At 45.0% G+C, this 26,318-nt stretch overlaps 1 protein-coding gene across 2 annotated transcripts in view; it reads left to right on the forward strand.

The window, feature by feature from the left end:
- Positions 1–486: 486 nt before the first annotated feature.
- Positions 487–26,318, forward strand: part of CA12 (carbonic anhydrase 12) — a 30,631-nt gene continuing 4,799 nt past the window's right edge. Inside the window, exons 1-9 of one of the 2 annotated variants that reach the window (XM_083475979.1) lie at positions 487–539; positions 6,550–6,582; positions 11,684–11,704; positions 14,833–15,015; positions 16,237–16,379; positions 18,779–18,874; positions 19,823–19,886; positions 20,889–21,046; positions 23,410–23,536. In XM_083475979.1, coding sequence (XP_083332105.1) covers positions 11,701–11,704; positions 14,833–15,015; positions 16,237–16,379; positions 18,779–18,874; positions 19,823–19,886; positions 20,889–21,046; positions 23,410–23,536 — 775 coding nt within the window. In that variant the 5' untranslated portion in view covers positions 487–539; positions 6,550–6,582; positions 11,684–11,700. Of the gene's footprint in view, positions 540–5,958; positions 6,583–11,683; positions 11,705–14,832; positions 15,016–16,236; positions 16,380–18,778; positions 18,875–19,822; positions 19,887–20,888; positions 21,047–23,409; positions 23,537–26,318 lie in introns of those variants that run through there. The other variant, XM_083475978.1, reaches the window with a different exon arrangement.

Genomic DNA, 26,318 nt, shown 5'->3' on the forward strand with positions numbered 1-26,318 from the left:
GCGGCTCACAATATTGTAGATGCTTAATTCAGTCCCGCTCTCTTGTCTGCTCTTCGCTTGCTGGTGTTTCCCTCTCGCGTTTCTCTTTTAAAAGTTACTTGATGTTTTATTGTCCATTCACAGGCGCCCACAACATTCCCCAGGAAGGGGCAGCGGGGCACCCACATTTTTTGCGCCGGGGCCGCGCACGCCCGACGTCCGCGCCCCCGCGACGCTGCTCCTCTCGGCTTCCCGGGCCAGACCTGAGGCAGGAGCGGAGCTGCGACTGCGCGAGAGGGAGCGCGCAAGAGAGGCGGGCGCCGCTGCCGAGGCCGGGCGGGAAGGAGCTGGCTGCTCCCGGGGCCGGAGAAGGGGCAGCGACGCAGCTTCCCTCCACCCGCTCTCCTCCCCTCTCCCTCCGGGCCAGACCTGACCCGAGAGCGGAGCTCTGGCTGCGCGTTGGAGCCCGGCTCCCGGGAGGGAGACTTTCCTCTCACAAACGCATCCTGCGCCCGGTCCCCGGACTACGCTGGGCGGCCTTTGTCCAGGGCCAGAATTAGGTTTGATGAGGCCCTTTCTATGTCCAGCTGTCCTTTGTCCACAACAAATGGTCGCTGTTTTTTGTGTTGAATATATGCCATATGGTCATTGAAGGACCTAACAGGTATCCAAAGCCACTTGCACATGTTTCCATGCGACCAGTCCATGCTTAATTCAGTCCAGTTCTCTTGTCTGCTATTAGACAAGCAGAATAGGGCACCCTATATATAGAAAGGAGCAAACCAGTGATATTTTAGGAGCAGGCTAGCAGGCGGGGCCGATGACTTACATCATAGGAATCTACACAACACAAAACACTGTTGGTGTATGTAGGTTTTATTTTATTTGTTTTTTATCTTATATTTTGGACATGTACTGTACATCCAGGTGTTTTTTTCCTTTAATTTTTTAGGGGCCCCCAAGAGAGTGGTGCCTGAAGATATAGCTTGTTTAGCTTATGTGTAAATCCGGCACTGCCTATGCCCATGTATTGTTTTGTTTTCAACCAACACAAGGAGACTCAGGAGAGTACAGACTTTGCAATAAGCAACCATGCAACCAAAGGTGGGAGTTTGACCAATTTGAGCAATGGGGAACGAGCCAAATGAAGGGCCCCTCAGCAAACCCAGCTACCTCTGGGAGCCTCAGGAGAGCAGGGTGTGATGGAGGGCTCTTGAGATGGCCTGCTAGGAGTGGCAGCAGCGGAGAGGGGGGCACTTTCTGCTGATAGCGTCTAGGACAAGTGTCTTTGTGTCCAGAAGAAATGTTGCAAAATGATATATAGGGAAGCCTTACATACCACAGTTGTGGAGAGAAAAGGACTTTCATTGCAGTGTGGGATCTTGTGACCCTTGCAATAACACAATTGCATGTTCTGAATCTACAAACAAACCTTTGTCCCAATAAGTTGACAGATAAACCAGTTCAACAAGCATCCCTTCTCTAAAGACATGGTGCAGGGAGCTGATTGTTGTGGGAATCCGGATGTGTCCCTCTGATGGAAGCCTGAAGACATGGTTTGGAACTTCGTATTGTGTTCCCACAGACAGCTTTGGAGACTGAAACAAGCCTTTTGGTCCCCTGTGGTCAGGTTTGAAAATGAATGGCATTCCAGAGTCAAATGGCACAGATCACAGTTTGACAAATGAATAATTTGAGAATGAATAATGTCAAGCTTAAAGAAATGCAAAATGTGGCTCCCAAGTGATGGTGGTATTCAACTAAGTTTTACTCAGCATTAATTATGCACTTAAGTTACTGAACATGACTTTGATTGATTGATTGATTGATTGATTGATTGATTGATTGTATTTCTATGCCACTCTTCATCTGAGGATCACAGGGTGGTTTAAAATATAAAACCAAAAAAGTAAGAAGCAAAATAGTAAGAAGCAAAAACAACATCCCCACCCTTTAAAAGGCGATAAGTTAATATGTCTACTCTGAATCAAAGTTCGTTTCAACCCTTTAAAAGGTGTTTCTGGCATGTGGTTCTGTATACATGGCTGTAAATTTTAATTGATTGATCAAACAGATTGAGAAGCCAAACTTTGATCAACTAAAAAGGTGTGATTAATGAACCAGGCAGTAGATTAGAAAAAAAATGTTTTGATACAATAAATAACATGGTATAAAACTGATATCAGTGCATATGTCTGCAAAGGGTAGAGCTCTTAATGAAAACCAAAATTCCACCTGTGGAGCTGTGGCAAGCAAAAACGTGGAACCTGAGGAGAGTCCATGACGCTGTGCTTTCCTCCCCCAGACGAACCAAGTGCTTTACGAGAGGCTAAACACCTTCTGTCCTGACCTAGCTGAACTGTGTGGCTTTGGGAATGTGACTTTGTTCCAAGGATCTGGAACCAACTTGCTAATCCTCAGGACTGTCACACCTTGAACTGCCTGAGCCTCTTATGTGTGATGTATTTCTGACGTTTGCAAAAGGGGATGTCCTTCATGCCAAAATGCAAACCTTAAAAAAAGTTGTTTTTTTTTTGTTCAGGGTCCTTCACCTTCTGACGGGGGGGGGGGAGAACTCTGTTGCAACAGACAATAAAAGATCAGCTTTGCTTTCACCGGATTTCTGCCTCAGTTCATTAATCTCTGATTGGTAACAAATTTGGGGAGTTGGGCCATCAGAAGTCACCCCTCCTATTTTCTGGTAACACTAATAACTGAACACACCCAGAGTTCATATGGCTGTAGTATGTTGTTGCTTTGTTTAGCTGTGAAACCTAATATGTTGTCAGATTACAGACGGATGCAATTCAATGGACTAGTCCCCATTCTGTTGCCAGTTTTGCTGGAATCTTGTCTGTCTGATACCCACCCAGTCCCCTACTACCCAGGAACTTTTCCAAGCTGGTTCATGTTTTTTTTTTCTTTAGTCTGAGGCTATTGGATTGAAGTGCCATGAAGAAGAAAGGTGTGAGTTGTGGCAGAAGGGACGAAAGGTCCTCAGGAAGTTTTTCTGAAAGTGGTCATAGAAAGGTTTCCTGCAAGTGGTTGTAGAAAGTTTCCAGAAAGTGATTGTAAGTAGAAAGACAATGGTTAAAATATGTAGCTTAGGACTCTCTCATTGTAAATAGGCTGGTTCATTTGGGGCTAAAGTAGCCCTGTTTTCAGGCATTTACTGCCTGATTTATTGCTTGCTTGCTGTGCTGTTTGCCCAAACTTCACCCTTGTGGAAAGGTCCTTTGGTGTCATCTTTAGGACTGTGGGAAGGGAGGATTGTGTTCTGTTTGCCTACAATGTGCTTAGCCTGTTTGGGGGATTAGATTGGCAGAAAGCTTCCTGAAAGTGAATAAACTGTAATTTGTTTGATGTTAGTCCTGAGCAAAATATGAGTTAACATGCCTATAGTATAGTGCAGTGGTTTTCAACCATTGTGCCGTGGCACCCTGGGGTGCCTTGAATGTTGGTCAGGAGTGCCATGGGCAACACTGGCCTCTGTCCCTCTTTCCTTCCTTCCCTCTTCTGATGCCCTCTTGTGCCTCTGCCTCCCAAAGTCTTGCACATCTGTTCAGCAGCCCTGGTTATAAGCTCCCCAGGTGAACGATGCCTCTGGGGCTGGCCAGGGGGTGCTTCCCAGGCCCCTGTGGGGCAGTGTGAGGAGGCACCTCTCTTTGGGGGCAGCTCAGAGACCGGGGGGGGGGTCAGCAGCAGCTGCCCAGAGGACTCCAGAGGAGAGAGGAGAGGAGGCTGAGGGGGCACTCCACAAGGGAGGGTGTTTGAAAAAGGGTGAGAGGCTGCCAGCTTGGCACACAGGGGGTGACATAACTGGGCTCCTGAGACCCACAGGGGTGCCGCAGAAAGAATGTAGTTGGCCAAGGGAGTCGTGGACTCAAAAATCTTGAATGCCTCTGGTGTAGTGGATATTCTGGAACTGCTGTTCATATTGTAATTTGTATTGTAAACCTGATAACAAGGTTTCAGGGACAAGTTTTGTGTCTTCCTGCCAGGGGCAGCGCAGGAATGTTTCAGCACTCTAATGGAGACAGAGCTGCCTACCAGCAACTTTTAACTTAAACTGTAAAATTGCAAAAATTGTCTTTCTCAGTCTGGGATCTTATTTAAGATTCTCTAGGGTAACTGGGGGCTCTGAGCCCCACTTTAAGACTGTGCATTTTTAATCGTCTGTTATGCGTTGTCTCAAGTGGTGGTGGGGGGAATGTTCCCGGTCCTTAATTGTAAATCGGCTGGTTGTTTTTTGGGGGGATCTGGGCTAGCCTTGCTCTCAGGCTCTGTGTGATTCCTGAGCATAAAAGCTTTAGGACTGTCAGGGGATACAGTGCACTTATAATGTGTACATTGTGCAATGCATTCGTTTCTAATGCATTTATCCAGCTGAAGGGTCCGTGTTTTTATTCCACCCTCCATTGTTGGGTAACAGCCTCCCACAGAAATGCATTACAGAATTCTGAAATAAAATAATTATATATACAGTTCAGGGGCTACCACAGCTACTGCTCCCCATAAATGTTAAACAACTCTTGATTTGAGCTGGGACTACTTTAAACCTGTAGCCCTACACGTTTGATTTGGAGGAAGTTCCATTTAGAACAATTGGGCCTAATTGTGAGTAGGAATATACAGTATAGGACTGCAGTTTAAGAGAGAGAGAAACAGACACTGTTATGAACCCACATTTGAGGATTATGATAAAAAAGCCAGTTGTAAACATTTAAAAGAACAAAAGAACAAATAAAAGCACCCCTCCTGCTGCAAAATGATCTCTGTCTGAAAACTAAACTGGAGAGGAAAGATTAGAAGAGAGGCTGGGGTGAAAAAGTCAGAGAGCAAAACACGGTTAGATCAAACATAATCAGATGAAAATCCTCATCATTAACAGGCTTAGCCTATGATCAGCTCCAATTACGGCAAACCACAGTAAGAGATGGGGAGGGACCTGGGTGGCCCAGCACCAGGAGTGCGTCAGTTTAGTAGAAGGAAACTGTCCAAGCACACCGGCTGTGCCGCATGCAACCCAGCCAGATGGACAGGGTATAAATATTATTGGTATTAGTATTATTAGTATTATTGAAAATAGAGGATCTTGCACCTGTGGCTTGTGGGGCTTCTTCGAAATAAAAAGTTATACCTACCAGCTCCAGATCCTTACAAGGCCTTCTTTGTCCAGTCTCTCTTCTATCTTGTTTTCTTCTCATTCTGTGAGTAGCCATTGCCACCCTACCGAAGACTGTATAACAGTGTGGTCCAAACCACAGCCTGCAGGCTACATGCGTCCGCGAGGCCTTTTTGGTCAGCCTTCAGCAACATTCAAGAAAAAAAAACACCTTAAGGCCTTATAAAATATTGTTGTCATGTGTTGTTAACAAAAGAACATAATCTTTCTCTGCATCGTTCCAGTTACAGATAGGTAGCCGTGTTGGTCTGCCATAGTCAAAATAAAAAAATTCCTTCCAGTAGCACCTTAAAGACCAACTAAGTTAGTTCTTGGTATGAGCTTTCGTGTGCATGCACACTTCTTCAGATAAGAAGTGTGCATGCACACGAAAGCTCATACCAAGAACTAACTTAGTTGGTCTTTAAGGTGCTACTGGAAGGAATTTTTTTACTTTCTCTGCATCAAATTTGTTTAATAGTTAAATCTATTAATTGAGTGTTTAGTTACAAACACTTTACAGTATGGAAATTTAATTTACTGTTTGTCTTGTGGCCCACATTGTATGAAAAGTTGGACCGCCTTGCTGTATAATGTGGTCTCCCAAGGTCTCTCTCTTCTCTCCTCAAACCCTTATAAGGAGGAGAACCCTTGGATTTTTCTTGAAATGTGAAGGTGGTATGTCAAGTTCTCAGTTGGTGGGGAGGACACATAAGGCAGCGGCAGAAGGTGCCAAGTTCAATCCTCTCCCCAGTAATCTTCACTTAGGCTCAGGCCTCATTCCAGATTTTTTTTGGGGGGGGGGGAAGGGTTCTTGCCCCAAGTGCCCTCAGTGAGCCTTTTCCAGCACTGACCACCTTTTTGCTTCCCACCACCAGGCAAGCACATTTGTGAGACAGGCACATGTGCATATTAACTGCATCCATACCATAGAAGGTGTGCCTAGTTTGGCCTCCGAGGTGCTGGTTTGGGGACCCCAAAAGTGAGTTTAGTGTAGGGGAAGTGGAGCCTGAAAGTAAAAGGCACATTGCTGAACTTAATGAGCAAGGGCTGAGATTTCCCCCAAGAGTTGTGCACTGCAATGTTTCATTTTCAAATAAAAACGGAATGCTTCCCAAACAGAGCACACTGAGTATGCTCTGCAGCTCTAGATGTGACCAGGGAGGCAGGTCCACCCCTGACATCATTTGTTTGGGGGCTGAGCTGCTGAGAAGCCAAGGCTGGCAGGGTGGAGAGCCCGTAAGTCATTAGCAGGAGTGTCTGGTGGTGTACGTGTGTGTCTCTTTGAAGCCAGCTTGCTCCACAGAAGGAAGCGCAGGCAGCCCTGTGTGAATTGCATAGGAGTCAAAAGGCTTCCCTGGATATGTCGGCCACAACTGCAGCTGTTCTTCTCTCTCTCTTCCTAGAGGCTCACCTTTCTGCACAAGCACCTGTCAACGGTAATGCATTTCCAGACTTCTTTCCTGTTGTCCCTGTTCCTAAAGTACTGTAGCAGTAATGCATGTGGCAGTTGGGAAGCTAAGCACTAACCGAATTGCATGTTTTGCATTTTATTACCATTTCAATCTACCTTTTACGTTCTCCTCCACCCAGCCACTACACCCCAGCCTGCTAAGAACAACTTTCCAGGCAGCTGATTAAGTGGACTCTAGCCTAGTCCAGAAAAGCAAGTTGTTCTCTAATAAGCGGTTTAGTCTTTAAAGTGCTGCAGGACTCTGTTGGTTTTTCTTCAAGAAACCAATACAGTTGCTCCTTTGGAAGTTATCAGATGTCTTAGTGGCCACACTTGATGTTCTTAAGTGCATGCAAAAGACGAGTGTTTGCATTTGCTTGCTGGCAGTACCCAAATGCTTCCTTAAGAAATATTGATAAAGAAGATATTCCTGGAGGGACTGCAGAAACCGACAGGAATGACCAACAGCTCAGACCACACAAGCTGTGCTAATAATATTATACACCAGTGTTTTAAACTTTTTCACAGGTATTATCATCTTTACAGCAGCCCAGTCAGGTTGGCTAGTAATAATATGCCCATTTTGCAGATGTGCTGTGAGGCTGATGCTGTGGGAGAAGAGCAGCTTGCTTAAGGCAACTTCTTTATTGATTCATTATTTATTCACTACATTTCTGTGCTGCCCAAATAAGTGAAGTTCTTTGGACTGTTTGCAAGATGAACGTTAAAACCATAAAATTCAAAATAGAATGGGAAATCTAAACCAGTTTAGAACAGTCACAGATAGAAACAAACAAAAAACCAAAAGCAGAAGACAACAGTGGTGCAAGGTTCCTAAAAGCTCTTGCACTGGGGTTGCCATATTTCAAAAAGTGAAAATCCCGTATAGAAAAGTTGGTGAGCTTTTTCTTGTAAAAAAAATACCATATTACCCCAAATATAAGCCATACCTGAATATAAGCTGCACCTTTAAAATTGGAGGGGGGGGAGAATTTTTTTTTTAAATACCTGAATATAAGCCCTTGCTGCTCCTGGCTGCATACTTTGGGGGGGGGGAGTTGCGCTGCATTGCCAATGGCCTTTCCCCTTCCTCACTGTCTCCCTTCCCTGCCTTGGGGGAGAGGACGGGGGGACGGGGACCTACGCATGTGGCGGGTGGGCGCCACATTGCCGCGTTCCTGGCGCTGTTTGCCCCGCGCTCCCGGATGCATACCATAAGTTTGCAGATATAAGCCACAATTTAACTTTTTATGGTTGGAATTTGGGGGGAAAGTGAGGCTTATATTCAGGCCAATATGGTAATAAAGCTTTTGTCCAAAATCTACACTTCTGACATGGGTTGCCATACATTTGTAGGGTGTATTGATTTCCACAGTGTTGCCGTTATGGATTTTCCTGGACATTTCAGCAATTTCCACCCAGACACTTTCCAACAGCTGAATCCTGGTTACATGTCCGGGAAATTCCGGATGTATGGTAACCCTAACTTACACAGTGAAAAGGAACAGGTAGTGATGGAAAGAAAGGCCCCCTGGCTGGGACCCTGGAGACAGCAGGTAAACCTGGGCTTGGTTGGTTGGTTGGTTGTGAGATTTGGAGAATGGCTATCCTGTCTCATACCTGTAGCTCCTACGAGAAATAATCCCTGTTCCTGTGATTTGTTTCAACTGGTTTTTAATTCTGAAGTTAGTTGTTGTAACCTGCCCTGGGATCTCCTGGTGAAGGGCAGGTAATAAAGTTCACCACCAACACAACACTGTGCTGAATCAAGAACTTAGGGTGATTGTACTGGAAGCTGAAAATACTGGCATAAGAAGTGTGTGCAATGACAGACTGTGCAGCATGTTGCCTTAGTGCTCACGTGTGTGTGCTTGTAGGCATAAGTGCTTGGGGAAAATGCATCCAACATATATTTAACTGCTATTGTTCTGGGGAAAGTGGATAGGACAGACATCCTATGAGTAGGATGGCAACTGTGAGTAAGGAAATGTCATAAAAGGAGCCTGTGTGGTATAATGGTAGAGCGGGGGGGGGGGGGTGTTGCTGCTGAATTACAGCTCCCATCAGCTCCAGCTCGCATGGCAAATGATTAGATCATGGGTAGGCAAACTAAGGCCCAGGGGCCGGATCTGGCCCAATTGCCTTCTAAATCTGGTCCGCGGACGGTCCGGGAATCAGCGTGTTTTTATGAGTAGAATGTGTCCTTTTATTTAAAATGCATCTCTGGGTTATTTGTGGGGCATAGGAATTCGTTCTTTTCCCCCCTTCAAAATATAGTCCAGCCCCCCACAAGGTCTGAGGGACAGTGAACCGCCCCCCTGCTGAAAAAGTTTGCTGACCCTTGGATTAGATAGTTGGATACAAGATCTTGAGGGCATGATGTTGGCTGCCCCTGAGAATTCAAATTCCCACTCAGCTGTGAAGCTCACTTGAATCAGTCTCCATCTCTCAGCCTAACCCACCTCACAAGGTTGTTGTGAGCTCAAAATAATGCAGGGAGCAGTGGAAGACGCAGTGGGGTCTCAAATCTCAGCAGCACCCTGTGCAGCCACCTCCTCTCGCGTTCCATTCTACATCATAGTTGTGGCACCCCTGTGGCATTCAAGACTCCACACCCAGGGCGACCAAACAGGTCACATTCCCCTAAATCGGCCTCTGCACGTACACTACCTTGAGCTGCATGGTGCGTGGACAGAAACAAAAGGATGAAGGCAACGCTCCAAGATCTCCCCCCTCCCCAAAGGCAGAATAGGGATGATGATGTGTAAAACAGGGTTGCTCAGCCTACAGTCTTCCAGATGTTGTTGGACTCCCAACTCCCACCAGCCGAAGCAGACATAGCCTGTTTTTGAGGTAGGTGGGTTGGGAGATGCAGGCAAAGAGTATTGGGAGGGCAACAGGCTCCCCATGCCTGATTTACAACCCCTAGCAAGTAGGGGCCACTGCAATTCCTATTTGTTTTGCTGCTAGTTACACTAATTGAAGATATTTTAGTCCAGGAAAAGACAACACACACACACCCAAACACACACCTACAGAAACTGAGCTGTGTTCACTGTAAACTCAAAAGCTGCTGAATAATGCTGCTGTTCAGAAAAAGAGTGAATTCTTAACAGCTTCTTTTGCTCTTATTCCTCCACACTTTGCTTAAAGAAAGAAGTTGCAACAGCCGAAAGCACACTGAGCTCAATGCCTGGAGCAGTTTTAACTGGAGAGAGGGATTAGAAATTTTAAAATAATGAATCAAAGAAATAAAGAAGGGCAGTAAGAGTAGTATCTCAGTTGTGTTGAAGCCCTTGGTGTTTAATACAAAAACCTGGTTGCTTCTTCTTAAACACACCAGTTCTGCTGTTGAAACAAGAGACAGAAGTTCTATTGTGCAAGGAGGGGGAGGCAGGGACACCTGTGTGTTCTTAGGAGGTTTCTGTGGGAAGGGAGAGAGGGAGGGGCACTGGCTGCTCCTTCTTCTCACGTACGCCATGCATGGGACTAACACAAGATGTTTGCTGCAAACAACCTTTAAAAGCCCAAAGTACGAGAGGTTTTCAACACACACACACACACACACACACACACACAGAGAGAGAGAGAGAGAGAACATACCTCAACCTTCATTCTGTTCTTGCATGAAGATGACTACAGTGGATTTATTTATATATCATCATCGTTATCATCATCACCACACCTTTCCTCCAAGCAGCTCACAGGGGCATACATGGTTCTCCTCCATCTTCATTTTATCCTCACATTGGATGAGGCTGGGCTGGGCTGGGCTGGGTGACAGTGACTGGCCCAAAATCACTGAGCTTCATAGCTGAGTGGGGATTTGAACCCAGGACTCCAACATTCAGTTCAAAGTGTTGCTCGTGGCCTTTAGACATCACACTGGGTCGACATCTTCATCATCCAACTTTCTACCAGTTTTCCCAGGACAGTCATTAAACTAACTGGGCTATAATTTCCAGGATCCCCCCAGATCCCTCTTTAAACCCTGGTGGTACATTGGCTACATTTCCAGTCCTCAGTAATGGAGGCTGACCCAAGTACTCAATCCTACTCAAAACAGACCCACTTAAATTAATGAATGGACAAGTTAATCTTTTCCAACACATGAAAGAAACAGGACACGAAATTAATTTTGCAGATTCCAAATTGCTCTTTAACATGGAACATCACCACAAGAGAATAATCATGGAAGCCATCGAGATAGAGAAACACCCTCACAACATGAACAAGCGTGACGACACGTCCCGCCTGCCAGACATCTGGAAATTAGCCCTCCCCACAAAAACCGACACCAGAACCAGAGGCACACAGAACGCCATCACCAATCAACCACACCAGACCCAAACCCAGACCCTCTCCACAGATAAATTACAGACTCCATCCAGTAGCCAAACCATAGTGGCACCTCCGGATGCTGCACCCCCCTGCAATCCCTACACAGATCTGGCTGGCACAGGGCACAAAACCACAGCTCGCCCCTATACACGAAGCCAAGCCAGAGCACAACTAAGTGCAGTACAGCCATCTTCTCAGAAAAACTCTTCACAAGCTCAAGAGGTCAAGACACGAAAGCTTTAGCAACTAATCCACACTTAATGACCCTCCTAAGTGGTACTCAGAATATCACTCAAGAAATCACTCAAGATATCCCTCAAGTAATTAAGGAACAAAAGAAGAAAAGGCACACTAACCTGGGAACTTCCTCTCTGCCCAGAACGTTGGAGGCTATACACCACACCCCCTCAACAGTATTTATAGGAACTCAAACACTGAGATCCTGCTCTGTTCCAGTAACAAGAAGCCGAAAGCACCAGCCTGAAGATGACGAGTGAGACCTCGTCGAAACGTCGCCTAGACACCCCAACTCTTACACGGGAAGACACCCGAAGACACCAAAACCTGCATTCCTGTACCCGTGAAAATCTACGAAAGCAAATATATATATATATATATATATATATATATATATATATATATATATATATATTTGTTACTTTATGTTATACTTTTATACACATGTTTAGCTATAGTACTTTATTTTGTATGTGTTCTAAGTTATATCTATTTTATTTTCCTTCTAGGGTCCAAGTGGTCTTATATGGGTAAGTAGTGACTTTAGGTCAATACATTAAACTGTAATTCTTTATCCTATTTGTTTAATGTCAGGTTAGATCTAGGGAGGTCTCATTTAGTTAATAACAGGATCTGTTTTGTTGATCTAATGTCTACATATATTCCATTCATCCACACAACAGGGAACATCAGGCGATAACAGCATGTGATGCCATGATGTGGTACAGATATCATAGGAACATGCTGTGTCACATGAAATCAATTCTTGTTCAAAGAGGTGGGCCGAGCACTTGGCTAACTACCAGGTCAACTGGTTGACCAAAAAAGTAAGTGAAGGTAGAACTTACCAGGCCACTGCTAGGGGACAGGCCACACAAGTATATGAAAATGAGCTGGGGTAGAAGGCAGCGGCTGGCTGGCAGCAAAGGTGTATTGTGTGGCGACAACGTTGTGCTGTATAAATGGAACATCTTTGTATTTAGTTCCTTCGTGTTGAGTCTCAAGGACCAGGGCTTTTTTTCACCCAGAACTTGCAGGAACTCATTTCTGGCACCATTGCCATTGGAAAACAACAATGGATGTTTCATGGTGAGTTCCGGTACCTCTTTTACTAGAAGAACAGCACTTTCAAGGACTATGTGTTATAGCCCAGGAATGGAAATCTTAATATGTTGTGTCAAGTGAAGAGCTGGAAAAGGTTCTTTACTGACTTTGGATGGCTGGTGTTTACTAGCTACTGGACATCCCTTACCTGCTTTGCTGGGTAGAAACACTCTAAGACAGAGGTCGGCAAGGTTTACTGGCCATGGGCCAGACTGGCTCAGCGCAATGCCGGAAATCACGTCTGCGCATGTCCACGGTGCCAGAAATCGCTTTTGCACATGCCCAGACGTCAAAATTCATGCCTGCGCAGAAGCAATTTTTGGCATCTGGACATGCGCAGATGTGGTTTCCAGTATCTGCACATGCACAGATGCGATTTCTGGCACCACTCAGTGAGTCCCTGGTTTAGCGCAGCGCACGGGGGACTCACCGAGTGGGTGGCTCAGTTCAGGAGTGGCTCATGGGTCAGTAAAATGGTCTTTGTGGGCTGCATCCAGCCCAGGGGCCGCATGTGGCTGACCCCTGCTCTAAGAGGTGGAATGTGGCTGCAAAGGAAACAGTAAAGTCTGAATTATGCAACTGGCTAAGGGACTTTTGCATGTGGGGTGAAGTGATGCAGGTTTATACACAGGCATGATATCTATGGTCACTTCCAGATTGCCAGTATTTTGTTGGAGGGGTAGAAGGGCTTTCTGGAAATTTAGGTTTATCTTATCTTATCTTTTTTGTTTGTTTGTTTGTTTGTTTGTTAACCCTCAGTGTAAGCTTTGTGCAAGGCAAATTAGGATGCAGGAGAAGCCCTATCTGAGTGCATGGCTGTTCCTCTGTGTTTTTATATTTCTAAATATGCAGATATTAAAAGCACACACAAACACATATGCCCATATCATACTCTCTCTCTCCACAGGGAAATTGACCTTGTAAGACACACTTAGGGAAGTGGATTGCTTCAAGGTAGCCTCCAAAGCGAAATAGCTACATGGCACAATTTCCCCTTAGGGGAAATCTGTCTTGGAATTATTGTTTCTTCCAAGAGACCTTTGTGTCACATGGGAAATGCTGCAGAGTGCTTGCTGTCTCCGCTGCCCAGCCCCACACAGTTCATCTTTGTGTGGAGTTATGACTTGCTGAAGCTGCTTGTTTCTCTCCTATAAGAGTTCCCCAGTCCTACTTTAGCAAGCATCAGCTCTCAATTCCTTTCCTTATTGCTGCAGGACATTTCCATTTATCTGAGTCAGATAAGGAGCTCCCCGCCCCCCCCCCCAGGTCCTGCCCTCCATGTAGGAAGCTTGCAGGAGACCTTTGCACATTTAAACCCATTCCACCGTTTCTAAAGATGTAGAAATCGTGTGTGTGTGCGCACACAGGCACCTCAGGTATATAACATTGCTGTTGAAAGGTGTTTCGTCTGCAGGATGTGATTCTAACAGGTCAGGGCCAGGTTGTGGTGGCCCTTGGAGCAGAGAGGGCAGCAAGAGACAATTCTGTTCTGCTGGCAAGGCAAGGAGCGGAGAGGGAGTTGTTGCCATTAAGTGTTTATCTTTCAAGAAGCTTTTATCCTCATGACTCCACTAGGTGGGCAAGGCTTAGAGAGAGAGAGGCACAAGTCACAAAGTGAGTTTTATGACTGAACAGTGATTTGAACCTAGGTTCTCCCTGCTCCTAATCCAAATAAGGACTCATCCATCTGGCCCGCTACTTCCCCCCTGGAAAGCCCACTCTTTACCACTGAATTGGAACAAATGGCGATTACTGTATTTTTTGCACCATAGCACTCACTTTTTTCCTCCTAGAAAGTAAGGGGAAATGTCTGTGCGTGTTATGGAGGAAATGCCTACGGGTGGCATGTCTACGGATTTTCCTCCTCTAAAAACTACGTGCGTGTTATGGTCGGGTGCGTGTTATAGAGCGAAAAATACGGGTAGGTTTTCTGCGGATTGCTGGTTGTTCCGATTCAGCAGTAAAGAGTGGGTTTTTCAAGGAAAGCTGCAGGGCAAAACCACTCAGACCTGTTCTTAGAAAGCGGGGGAGAAGTGGGAAACCGCTCAAACCCTTTCAAGGCATGGAACGAGCGTAACACTGGGCAGGCCATAATGCTTGTCTCAAGAAGCAATTGTCTGTATAGTTCCCAGGGCAACATATACCTGCCTATTCACATGTCCAAGGTTCTTTAAAAAACAAACAAACAAATTTTCAGGTACACATTTTCCACAATTAAATATAAAACAATACATCCGACGACTTCCCTTCTCCTCCTCCGATGGTTCATTGTACTTTCAAAATTAGCTGCATTTTCTATTTCTTCCATCTAGTTTCCCCCTTCCCATCATATCTTAATCTAAATTATACTGTTGAATTTACAATAATCCTGCTAGCCTTTTCACTTGCTCACAATAGTTTTCCAAATGGGTCCCTAAATGGATGTTTGAGTTCAAGGTATTTCTCGAATGTCTGAAGAGGCTGAAGGCTACTGGGCGAGACAGGCCAATGGTCTGACCCTGTGCCATGCATCTTCCTGTGTTTCGAATCTGGATTCCTTTATTGTGTCCCTGAGGTTCTTCTGATGGGGAGCGAGTGTGGCCCAAGATGTTCCCCTTTTGTGGAGGAGTATTCCAGTCGCCAATTGATTTTCACAATGACGTTCTCCAGTATGATTCAACTCTTCTGCCCATAGAACTGGAAGGCTACAATGTCTCCCCCACTGAGGAGTTTATTTTGACCAATAATGGACATTCAGGTAAGGGAGGCTAACATGGACAGAGAAAATTGAACTATTACTATCATTACATAATGACAAAGAATACTATTTAGCACTTGCACAGGACTTTAGAGTGTTCTGATTGTTCTCAATATATATTTTCTCAATAATAATTTCTAATAATTTATTATCTCTCTCTTTTTTTAAAAAAGATAATATAGGCCAGCCTTATTCCCATTTTGTAGACATTCAGGGATCAGCATAGATAGGATTTGGTTGGGTTTACAGTCTTCAACACACTGCCTGTTTATTTTGGCACATAACTTTGGATCTAGTTTTCCCTCCTTTGTGGAGGTGTTGTCACACATATTGGTTCTGTGCCCATATGTGTGTCTACACAGGTGGCCACTCAAAGAACCTCAGTTACAAGTTAAATGACTTGCTATTGGTGACGATTATTACGGTCTTAATACAGAGCTACTAATAGACGAAATAGCTCTAAAACCACAAGGTGTACAACTCTCACCAAAGCACAGTGAATAATAACCACCTAGCATGTTAAATTGGGCTTGGCAACCAAGGTACAATGTTCTTCTTCCAAGTTTAGAGGGATGAGCTGCATTTAGTATTTTGTTTCATATTCTGGATATTGGCAGCAGCCAGAATATGGAAAAATACAACTAGCAGACGCACAGGATGCTTCAAAATGTTGCTAGTTTGTCATCCCTTTAGTTTCTTCATCCCAACAAAAATGCACATGATATTCAGAATTTCCTTCCTTAGTAATCTCCATCCATATGCACATAGTAAGTTGTATCTGAACTTCCTTAAGTTCTTTACAGTATTGTGAATTATTCCCTTTTGCAGCAGGTTTGATGACAAAATAACTCTCTTCCTTCAATGGCTGCAAAGTTTCTTGTTGCTTCTGCACCAGTGTGAAATATAACCCTTTTAAAGCACACTAACACCCCAACATTAATCCTTTGAGGACTGTGATATTAGCCAGTATTAGTACTGGGAGCCCTAATGTAGCTCTCAGTTTAAGATCTTGCCCGAAAAGGTGAGAGCAATCTGAGCTGCATCCTAACTTGGGAAGCGACATCTAAGATCAGAACTGGCAGAATTCATTTGCCTCTGTACATATAAATTAGCATATGCAATTTTATGTAAATATGTGCCATGGACCTGCACTGAGTTTTGCCCCTGCATTTAATACTCTCATGTTGTGTTGTCTCCCTCTCCCATCTTCTCCTCTCCTAGTAAGAATGAGTCTTTCTCAAAGCATGCGCATCCGGAGCCTCCCTTCCCACTATTCTGCCGCTCAGCTCCATTTGCACTGGGGAAACCGGAACAAGCAGGAAGGATCTGAACACACAATTGGTGGGAGGCATTATGCTGCTGAAGTAAGATTTTTAGCCATTCAATCTATTGTGCCTTTCAGATATCTATTTATTAATTTATTTATTAAAACATTTAAGGCCCTTTTGGCCCTACAAAGGGCACCCAAGAAAATGTACAATTAAGATCCAACAACATTTAAAATTGAAAGGCAAGATTAACATACACTAAATTTCCTGCCTTATTTTTCGTTTTCCTTATGAGGCTGGCAGAAGCAGACTGCTGGTTGCTCCCCTCTTCTGCACAGCACAGCTGGATTTGTTCATCACAAGTTTTGTACGCCACTTTTAGGACCCTTTCTCACGTGGAAAAGCAGCTAATATTTTTAATATACATATTTTAATCAAACTTACTAAGTACAGAAAAATATATTTTGAGTTTCACAACTTTAATAATAAAAAAAAGTTTATTAGCTCTTGCATTCTATTTCATTCCCTGATATAGTTTTCCTCAGGACAAACAACTCTCTACAAGCCCCACCTTCTCAAAGCAACACATTTACAAATCTTGTAGCACCAAATCATAACACAGACAAGTTCCAAATGATACCAGAAAAATCTTTTTTTCCTTAAAGATTCAATACATGGTGAACTATCGTATCTGTTTAGCAGGGAGAAATCTATGCCAAGTGTAACTATTATTATTTTTTTACTACAGCTCCCATCAGTCCCAGCCGGCATGACCAAAGATCAGGAATGATGGGAGTTGTAATCACCAATATCTGGCAAGCACCACATTGGCCACCCTGGGATGAGGGTGCTCTTAAGGACTGCTGATTGATCCAGATATGCTAATAAGTTTCGCAACCCTAGTTTAGATATTTATTCTACAGAACTGCCTGGGAGGACCAATCTGAACACAGCACCAGAATCCATTCCATGCAAGGGTCAAACTAGGCTTTATTTCACCTGGGTCAAAGACTCAGTTTGGCATGCACACCCATTCATTTGTGCACACGCATGCATACACACATACTCACACAGAGAGAAGCTGGAAACCTCAATGGCGCCCCTCTGGAGGCTTCACCTGGGACAAGATCTAGCTAGCCCGCCCCGCCCCCCATAGCTATGACACTGTTCTGTGGACGCCACAAGGAATTGCCATTATGTTCAGTTCCTTCAGTTCACAACCACAAAGCTGTTTCATGTCTTGCACTAATTATAAGTCTAGCAGAACACATGGATGCCTGCCATAAAGTATAATTCAAGGTCAATTACAAGGGACTGAGAGTGCCAGGCTGCAGCAATACATTTTGATTCCTGAGGCAGAAAACCCTAATGGTGTGATGTTGGCACTCTTCCCCATCCCATATTCCTTGCTGTTAACAGGGGGCATCCAAGCTGCCCAGAAGCTGTCCCACATAAGCCACCTCATTAAAATACCATATTCTTGGTGGACTGTACCCATCAGACAGATTTCCCCCATCTTCCATTCTGCCACTTCTGTAGTTAATGCTGTAATTCTGATGGTCTGTTACAGAGATAGGGGACCTTTTCTGACTGGTGGGCCAGATCTTACTCTCTCCTCCGCCAGCGGGCCAGATTTGACAAGCGGGCAAGGCTGTCCACATGTCAATCAACAGACATCACAGTGATGTCACGAGATGCTGTGCTAAAGTCCTTTGCAAGCAGCTCCACACTGCTCCGTAAACCTCTGAAAATCAGTTTTTGGAGGTTCAAAGAGCGACTCTGGGAGGGGAAAGTGGTTTGCATTGAATAGAAATCACTTTCCCCTCCTTGAGTAAGGCATATTCCTATCGCAAATCAGATGAAGGGGAGGGGAGCACATCTGGTCTCTGCAAAGGAACAATCTGTTGCTCATCGTTCTTTTGAAGCCTCATGTCTACCTGCCCCACTACCTGCCAAATGGGGAAGCCTGGTGGGCCAAGTCAAGCCCCCAGGCCCCAAATTCTGCACCTCTGTTCTATTATAACTAGGCCAGGCTTGGGGTGTGTAAAATCCAGCATGCTGGTCCATTCAGGCATATATATATATATAGTCAGTTTTCCTAATCAGGCAACTTATATTGCAGTAAGGAATCCAGTAAATCAGGTTATCTTTTGCAAGCTTTGTAAATTTGTTAAGCCCAGGGGCAGAGCTACCTGCCCCGGCATCCGGAGCGGCGCGGGGGCGGGGCTAGCTTCCCATGCGGTGAGTGTCCCTAGCTGCTTGCCACCCGCATGGCAAGCATCCCTAGCTGCCTGCTGCCTGCGTGGTGAGCATGGGGGGGGGGCGCTGCTAGCTGCCAATGGCAGCATCATCCCTAATGGCCCGTCGCCCATGCAGCAAGCATGGGGGGGGGGCGCAGTGATGTCACCCGATGCGCACCGCACCCCCCCACCTGCCTTCCTCCACCAGTGGTTAAGCCTTCGGCTGGTGTTTGCCATTTTATTCCCCCTCTGTAGCTCCACATCGTACATTACAACTCTGACAAATATCTGGACGTGAACTCAGCAATGGACAAATCAGATGGACTGGCAGTCTTGGCAATCCTGATTGAGGTAAGCGGCTCTTTCCCTCAAAAGTGTCCAAAACTAAAGTCCACCCAGAGGTTTAATATAATAGGGTCTTATCTGGCTCTTGGCAGTTGATGATTCTATCCAGGTTCCAAGCTTGTCCCAGAGCTGGAGAAGCTTTGGCCCTCCAGTTGTTGTTGGACTCCAACTTCCATCAGCCCCTGCCACACTTGCCGATGCTCAGTGATAGCAGAAGTTGTAGCCCATCAACATCTGGAGGGCCACATGTTCCCCACCCCTGATCCAGACACAGGGAAAATGAGGAGACAAGGCTTTTTTGATTGCCTGCCCTTGTGGATGAAGGATTGCTGCCCTGTTAAAAGCTGTTTCATACATCTTACAATGCAAACAACATTATCTCCCTCCCCAAAGTATGCTTTGGTCACCAAATATGTTTGGGGTTGCTTTTCCAGTGCTATTTTGCTAATGGTTTAGTGAACTATAATCATGGCTATTAAGTATTTTAGAATGTGGTTGAAGAAATCACTCACCGCCAGATGCCATTATTCTAATGAGAGCAGCTCTGGGGTTATTGAAACACAAATGTATTTGTGCCCTGAAAAGAAATGACCTCAGCCCACTAAATCTGTGGCTAGGCTTATATCGCCAACAAATGATGGTGTAAACTGAAACAACAAGGTCAGACCAAAACATTCGGGTGCCCAAAACATCCACATGGTCTTCCCTACTGAGTAAACATGGGGAAACAATCCATCAAAAGCTCTCCTGTGCAAGTTCCATTGAAGTGGATGGGAGCTGTGCTACTGTGTTCTTGCGCAGGAGACCTTTCTGGTGGATTTTGCCCCTTGTTGGGCTCTCCTCTTTCCATTACCATTAATGGTGCCTAATAAAGATCTGCAAGTACTTGCTGAACCTAAAACTATGCAGAATTATAATGGCTTAGAAAATAAATCTTCTCTTTTTTTGTTACAGACAGGCGCATTCAATCCATCATTCGAAAAGATCTTCAGTCATTTTCAGAATGTGAAATACAAAGGTAGGAAAGAGGATTTCAACTGGAATTTTGCATCCCTAAGCAGTCAAATCAGAAGACTTTGTCAATTTAGGATGTACTTGCAGTGCAGGTTAATTCATTAGAGATCGGTGTGAGGTTGGTTTGCTGTAAGGTAAAGGTAAAGGGACCCCTGACCATTAGGTCCAGTCGTGACCGACTCTGGGGTTGCGGCGCTCATCTCGCTTTATTGGCCAAGGGAGCCGGTGTGCAGCTTCCGGGTCATGTGGCCAGCATGACTAATCTGCTTCTGGCGAAGAGCAGCGCATGGAAACGCCGTTTCCCTTCCCGCTGGAGCGGTACCTATTTATCTACTTGCACTTTGACGTGCTTTCGAACTGCTAGGTTGGCAGGAGCAGGGCCCGAGCCACGGGAGCTCACCCCGTCGCGGGGATTCGAACCGCCAACCTTCTGATCGGCAAGTCCTAGGTTCTGTGGTTTAACCCACAGCGCCACCCGCGTCCCTTGGTTTACTGTATGTGGTACTGAATTGTTTATAAGCAAGTGATAACCCAAAGCAGCATAAACAAAATATTTAAAAAGCAGCATAACAAAATACATTCTGCTTGTTTTATCCATCGATACCGTTGTCGTGCACCCACCCTGTTGTCTGCCTCACTGTCATCTTCCCACCCCTGACCTAGACAAGTTAGCTAACCTGCGGTTGAGCATGTGTCATGATGACAATACTGGATTACTTTTGTTGCTCAGCAAAGTATGTGTTTTGCAGCAGCCAGCCACACTGATTGGCTGTCATAGCTGTGACCTTTAGAGCAGAACACTTTGCTTCTCTAGCTAGATGCACAGCATCAGGGGGACTGACTGGTGAAAGTGCTCATTCTGTTGCCTGCACAAATGAAACCTCCTTATCTGGAATAATGGAAAAGAGGGCAAAATAAAGAATTAAGGAAATGCTGCATCCAAAAATATGCTGAGAGTTGGGCTGGCAAGAATATAGTTATTTTAAAAAAGGGTGATCTTTTTCAGATCAGGAAGCCTTCATCCCGGGTTTCAACGTCCAAGATTTGCTCCCAGACAGACTGGATGAATATTACCGCTATGAAGGATCCCTGACCACACCTCCTTGCTACCCAAGTGTTCTTTGGACGGTTTTTCGAAAGCCAGTACAAATTTCAGAGGAACAGGCAAGGGTCTATAAAACATATGTTCTCAGTTAAAGTTGGTAATCTTGCCAGTAATTGTGCATGAAGTGTATACCTGCCTTCTGAGAGAGCCAGTGTGGTGTAGTGGTTAAGAGTGGTGGACTCGTAATCTGGTGAACCGGGTTCGATTCCCCGCTCCTCCACATGCAGCTGCTGGGTGACCTTGGGCTGGTCACACTTCTCTGAAGTCTCTCAGCCTCACTCACCTCACAGAGTGTTTGTTGTGGGGGAGGAAGGGAAAGGAGATTGTTAGCCGCTTTGAGACTCCTTCAGGTAGTGATAAAGCGGGATATCAAATCCAAACTCCTCCTCCTCCTCCTCCTCCTCCTCCTCCTCCTCTTCTTCTTCTTCTTCTCCTCCTTCTCCTTCTCCTTCTCCTTCTCCTTCTCCGTTTCCCACCTACTTACACCTTTATGGATGCTGTGCACAGGCTAGATTCCTATCTACCGTCTTAGCTTTACTGTGTTGGATTCAAACTGAAGATTAAGACTGAACTTCCGCCCTAGTGTTTGAGACATGGAAAACACAGACAGGGCTAATTCATTTGACCCAATGTGAAAAATGAAATGAAATTGTTCTGTCATCAGTGTGTCCAGGGCTGTGCAAGCAATCAGTGGACAATATGAGAGTTGCAACCCAAGAGATCTTGGGGCACATTTAAGAAACTTGGGCAAGACCAGAATGTGTGCTGAATGTAGTGAAATGGTTGTCCACACATTCCATCACAGGCCTAGCATCCTCTGCAAAACCAAACCAAACCACCTGAAGGATAAACAGTAATGTACTAAATTGCAACCCAGGCAATGCACTCAGCAGTGGCGCAGCATGGGGGAGGCTGTGGCCCCAGGCATATTTTTAGGGGGTACAACAAGGTGCCCCTCGGCTAGCTGAGAGGGAGGGGAAGGGCACAGCTCCAAGCAGGCCTGACTTGGGGTGGAAGCAGCAGAGAGGAGAGGCAGCGGCAGCTTTGCCGCCCCTCTCCCTCACTGAGTTGGTAAGTGCAGCCCCCACCTGGCTGACTGGAAGGGTGCACACCTCCCCTCTGCCTCCTCCTCATGGTGCCCTCCAAGCCCTGCCCCCGCCCCCCCCCCCGGGCACTGGGAAGGCATGCTCTTCTGCTGGCACTCAACCACATTAGAACACCCACAGTTGATCTGGGTTGACAATTTTTTTAAAAGCTGTCAAGCCTGAATACAAGCCCCATATGTGGCTGTTTGAAACAGCCCTAATCAAACATACTAAGAGAGCAAATTCTTCTTAATTGTGGGGGTATCCAGGTCTCTTAAAGGGGGGGCATGTGCCTCTGGCTTAGTCAAGTCTGCTGTGGCAGCTGCTTTACAGAACATAAGAAGAGCCTGCGGGGTCAGGCCAATGGGCCGTCTAGTTCAGCATCCTGTTCTCATTGTGGCCACCCAGGTGCCTGTGGAAAATCCTTGAGCAGGATCTGAGCGCAAGCGCCCTCTCCCTTCCTGAGGTTCCCAGCTTTCCACAGCGCATATTTCCATCTGGAAATCATACTGCCATTTCCACATTTTCCTTCTGTTACACAGTTTGCACGTTAAGAGAACAGGTGAGGTCCCTGTAGACTGGAGGTGGGCAGATGTTGTCCCCATCTTCAAAAAGGGCAAAAAGTAGACCCAGGTACCTACCGACTGGTGAACTTGGCATCGATACTAGGGAAGGTCCTAAAACAGATAATTCAACAGTTTGTCTGTGAGCACCTAGAAAAGGATGCTGTGATTACTAAGACCCAGGATAGGTTTCTCAAAAATAAGTCATTTCTTTTCTGATGGAATTACAAACTTGATGAATCAGGGAAATGCTGTGGACATAGAGTATCTTGATTTCAGTAAGGTTTATGGCAAAGTCCCCCATGATATTCTTGCAAGGAAGCTAGTAAAATGTGGGTTGAATGAGTTAACTGGGTAGATTTGTAGCTGGTTGGTGGACTGAACCCAAAGAGTACTCATTAATGGTTCCTCGTCATCCTGGGGAAAAGTGACAAGTGGGGTACTGCAGGGTTCTGCCCTGAGCCCATTGTTGTTCAACATCTTTATAAACAACTTGGATGAGGGACTTGAGGGATGCTCATCCAATTTGCAGATGACACTAAACTAGGAGGGGTACAGAAGACAGAATCAGAATTCCAAGTGACCTTAACAGATTGGAGAATTCAGTCGCTTGAATTTTGACTAGTACTGTAGAGTCAATACATCCCAGCTACTGAAACATTAAATCTAGATACTGGGAGAAATGTCTCAACTGTAATAAGGACTGGTGGTGGAAGGAAAGCATGCTTTTCCTGCCACTCTGATATCATTAAAACTGTTGTGCTTTGCTCATAGCTGCTAGCCCTGGAAAGCACTCTGTACTGCACACAGCCTAGTGACCCTGCCCCTCTTGAAATGGTGAACAACTATAGGAGAGTCCAGGAGTTTGATGAAAGGCTGGTTTCTGTGTCCTTCCGGCAAGGTAAGCAACAGAAGATTCAAATTTCAAATTTATGCAGAGTTTAGAGTTTTATAAATTGCACCAGAGACACTTCCAAGCCAAGAACAGTTTGTTGGGTGTGCAGCATTTCCCCTTAACATGAGATGAAATGGGGTGTCATTAAATACAGTTTTGTTTGCTTATCTTGTCTTCTGTTGGGGCAGCCCAACTGTATTTCTTAAAAGCCTAAAGTTGCAACAAGCGCCAGCAAGTGGATGTGGTGAACCAAAGGTGAGGTGGTCCAGGAGTTGTGCTGGCACCAGCTGAATCCTCAAGATAACCTTAGGTGTGGTGGAGATCATGGCCACCTGTGGGCTGCTCTGCTGTATAAAAAGCATTTGTGCCACTGCCTGGGTGTGGACAAGCCATCTCCTTGTTGTGGAGTTTGTCCCACAGAGTGCTGGAAGCAGGGGTTGTGAGTTTGCTTTTCCTTTAAGTAAACCTGGCGGTGTGGACAGCTTTCTTTGGGAACCTGAGTATCTGGGCCCCTGTGAGCCCTCCTCCGGCTCCGCAGGATATAACAGCAGACAAGGGTATTTTGCTGTCTGATGATCTGCATCTAAAAGGAACCACAACTTTGCATTGCAGGAAGACACTTTCTGGGGAGTTTCAAAGGATCCGATGAAGCCATTCAGGAGAATGAGTTTGACACGTAATAAAAAGACTCATAACGCTGGATTGATTTAAAAAACCCACCGTCATGAGTGGAAAAATTAGCCATCTGACTGAAGTGAAATGTGAGGCAAAAATAATTGGCTGAAGATTATTATATGGTTCTAAATTATTGGCAAATCAATGCAACAATGACCTCTGTCAAAAAGAAAAAAAGGGGGGGAGCCTTGTATTTTACTGTGGATCAGCAATGTTTTTTATTGCTGTCACAGGGCTTCTTTTCTGCAAACTGAACTGCAAACTTTGTTGCTTTACAGCAAAGAAAGTATACATAATGCAGTCTTATGCATGTTTACTTTCAAATAAGCCACTGTTTCAAAGGAGCTTATTCTGTTAATTCTGCATAGAATTGCAGCTGTAGTTTCCTGCAACTGTATAAACAACTCAGGAGGGATTCTCCACTAGATTTCTGAAGAGGTCTGAAATTGTAGTACTCTAAAATCATATGGGGAAACCCCAAACTTTATTTATTATTTATATAGCACTGACAGGGTAAACAGCAGTTAAATGCTCCAATACAACTTTTACATGGAGCATGAACCAAGCAGCTGGCAGAAGACTTCATGCGCAAGGTGCACCAGAGAGCACTTTCAGGGACACGTGCTTGCCTTATGCCACCTCTGTCTTTAAGCCTGTGCTGTGCTGGGCAGGCTGGACTTCTTTGTCTGCCCATCTGCTATTCAACTAGGCCATGTAACATATAAACTAAGCTGTAGTTTATACAGCTGACCCTCCCAAAGACAGGAAAGAAGGAAGAAAGAGATATGGGGAGATTTCTTTTCGCAATCCAGGATATTTCATGGGCCTACAAACTTGTATATCGTGAAAGCTACATTTCATTTATCCTTTGCACTTAACTAGACCAACCAAGCACTACGGTGTCCATAAAATGTTGTGGGAGTTTTTTAAGTGCTTTGCTCAAAATTGTTAATTTCTTTGAAAGTTCATATCTGGGATGCAGAATAAATCAAGTGCATAATGTGGCAACTTTGGTGGGGACATAGTCAAAATCTAGGGTATCAAAATTATGGCAAGATGCAAAGGGCCCAGTAGTGCCAGTCTCCCAGCTCAAAAGAAGCAAGTCCAAATCAAGTTCTCTGCTTCTGTCATAAATGTTTACCAACAGCTGTTTCCTCTGGGTGGACTTCTGTAATAGCCTCCCCTTCATGGTGAGGACAATGGCCCTGTGTGTACTTGTCAATGTCAGACATGTTTGCATCAGAAAAGGTGTGTGCTGTTCTTAGATTCTTGGCTGATGCAGAGCCCATTCCCAAGCCCACAAAACACTCAGAGATGTGCTCTGATCTGTGTATACAGAGCTAAGAATCCACTAAACTGGGAAAGCTGAGCTTGCCTCTGTTCTGTGGAACTCAATTGTGGAAGCCCAGTCAAGCATGTACACCTGTACATATACATGCATATTATACAGGTACAGAGCATCAGAATTGGTTGGAGTTCCCCATCATATGTACACACATTTACAGTCCTAAGTTTGTTGTGACATAATGTGTGAAAAGGTCCCAAATGATCAGACATGCTCAGTGTTCTGCCTTAGAAATTAACACCAATTTAAATTTGTTTGAAAAGGAAAGGCAAAAGATGGCTAATTTTTCTGTAAACAAGGTTTTTATTCTCTCCCTAAAGAAAGAAGCAGTGAGTGGTTCTTGAAATAATGAGCGTTGAGGTGGCAAATAGATTGTCTAATTTTATTATATATTGTATTTTTCAATTGGTCACATAACAGATTTGCAATAAAGACTGCTCTAAGCTCTGCCTTGTACAGAATCCTTCATTCAAGGGAGCAAAAATAAAACTGAACTTAGAAAATTAGCGTTATTAGCGTCTTAGTAGGCCATGCTGCTAGTAAAATCTAAATTCCAAGTACTATGTGTCAAAAAGGATGTTGACAGGCTCATACCCTCCATCATTTCTCAGTTGAATAGGACCGTGCTATTATACACGGACACTGCTGATGAAATACAGGGGAAGGGGCAGGGCTAGCTGAGTTGCCCCAGTGGGACTTACTTTGAAATAAACACACATGGTTCAAAGTTCGAACTTCAAACTGTGCATGGTTCAAACTGTAAGTTCC

This window comes from Podarcis liolepis (assembly GCF_965112155.1).
Source record: "Podarcis liolepis genome assembly, chromosome: 14".
Lineage (NCBI taxonomy): Eukaryota > Metazoa > Chordata > Lepidosauria > Squamata > Lacertidae > Podarcis > Podarcis liolepis.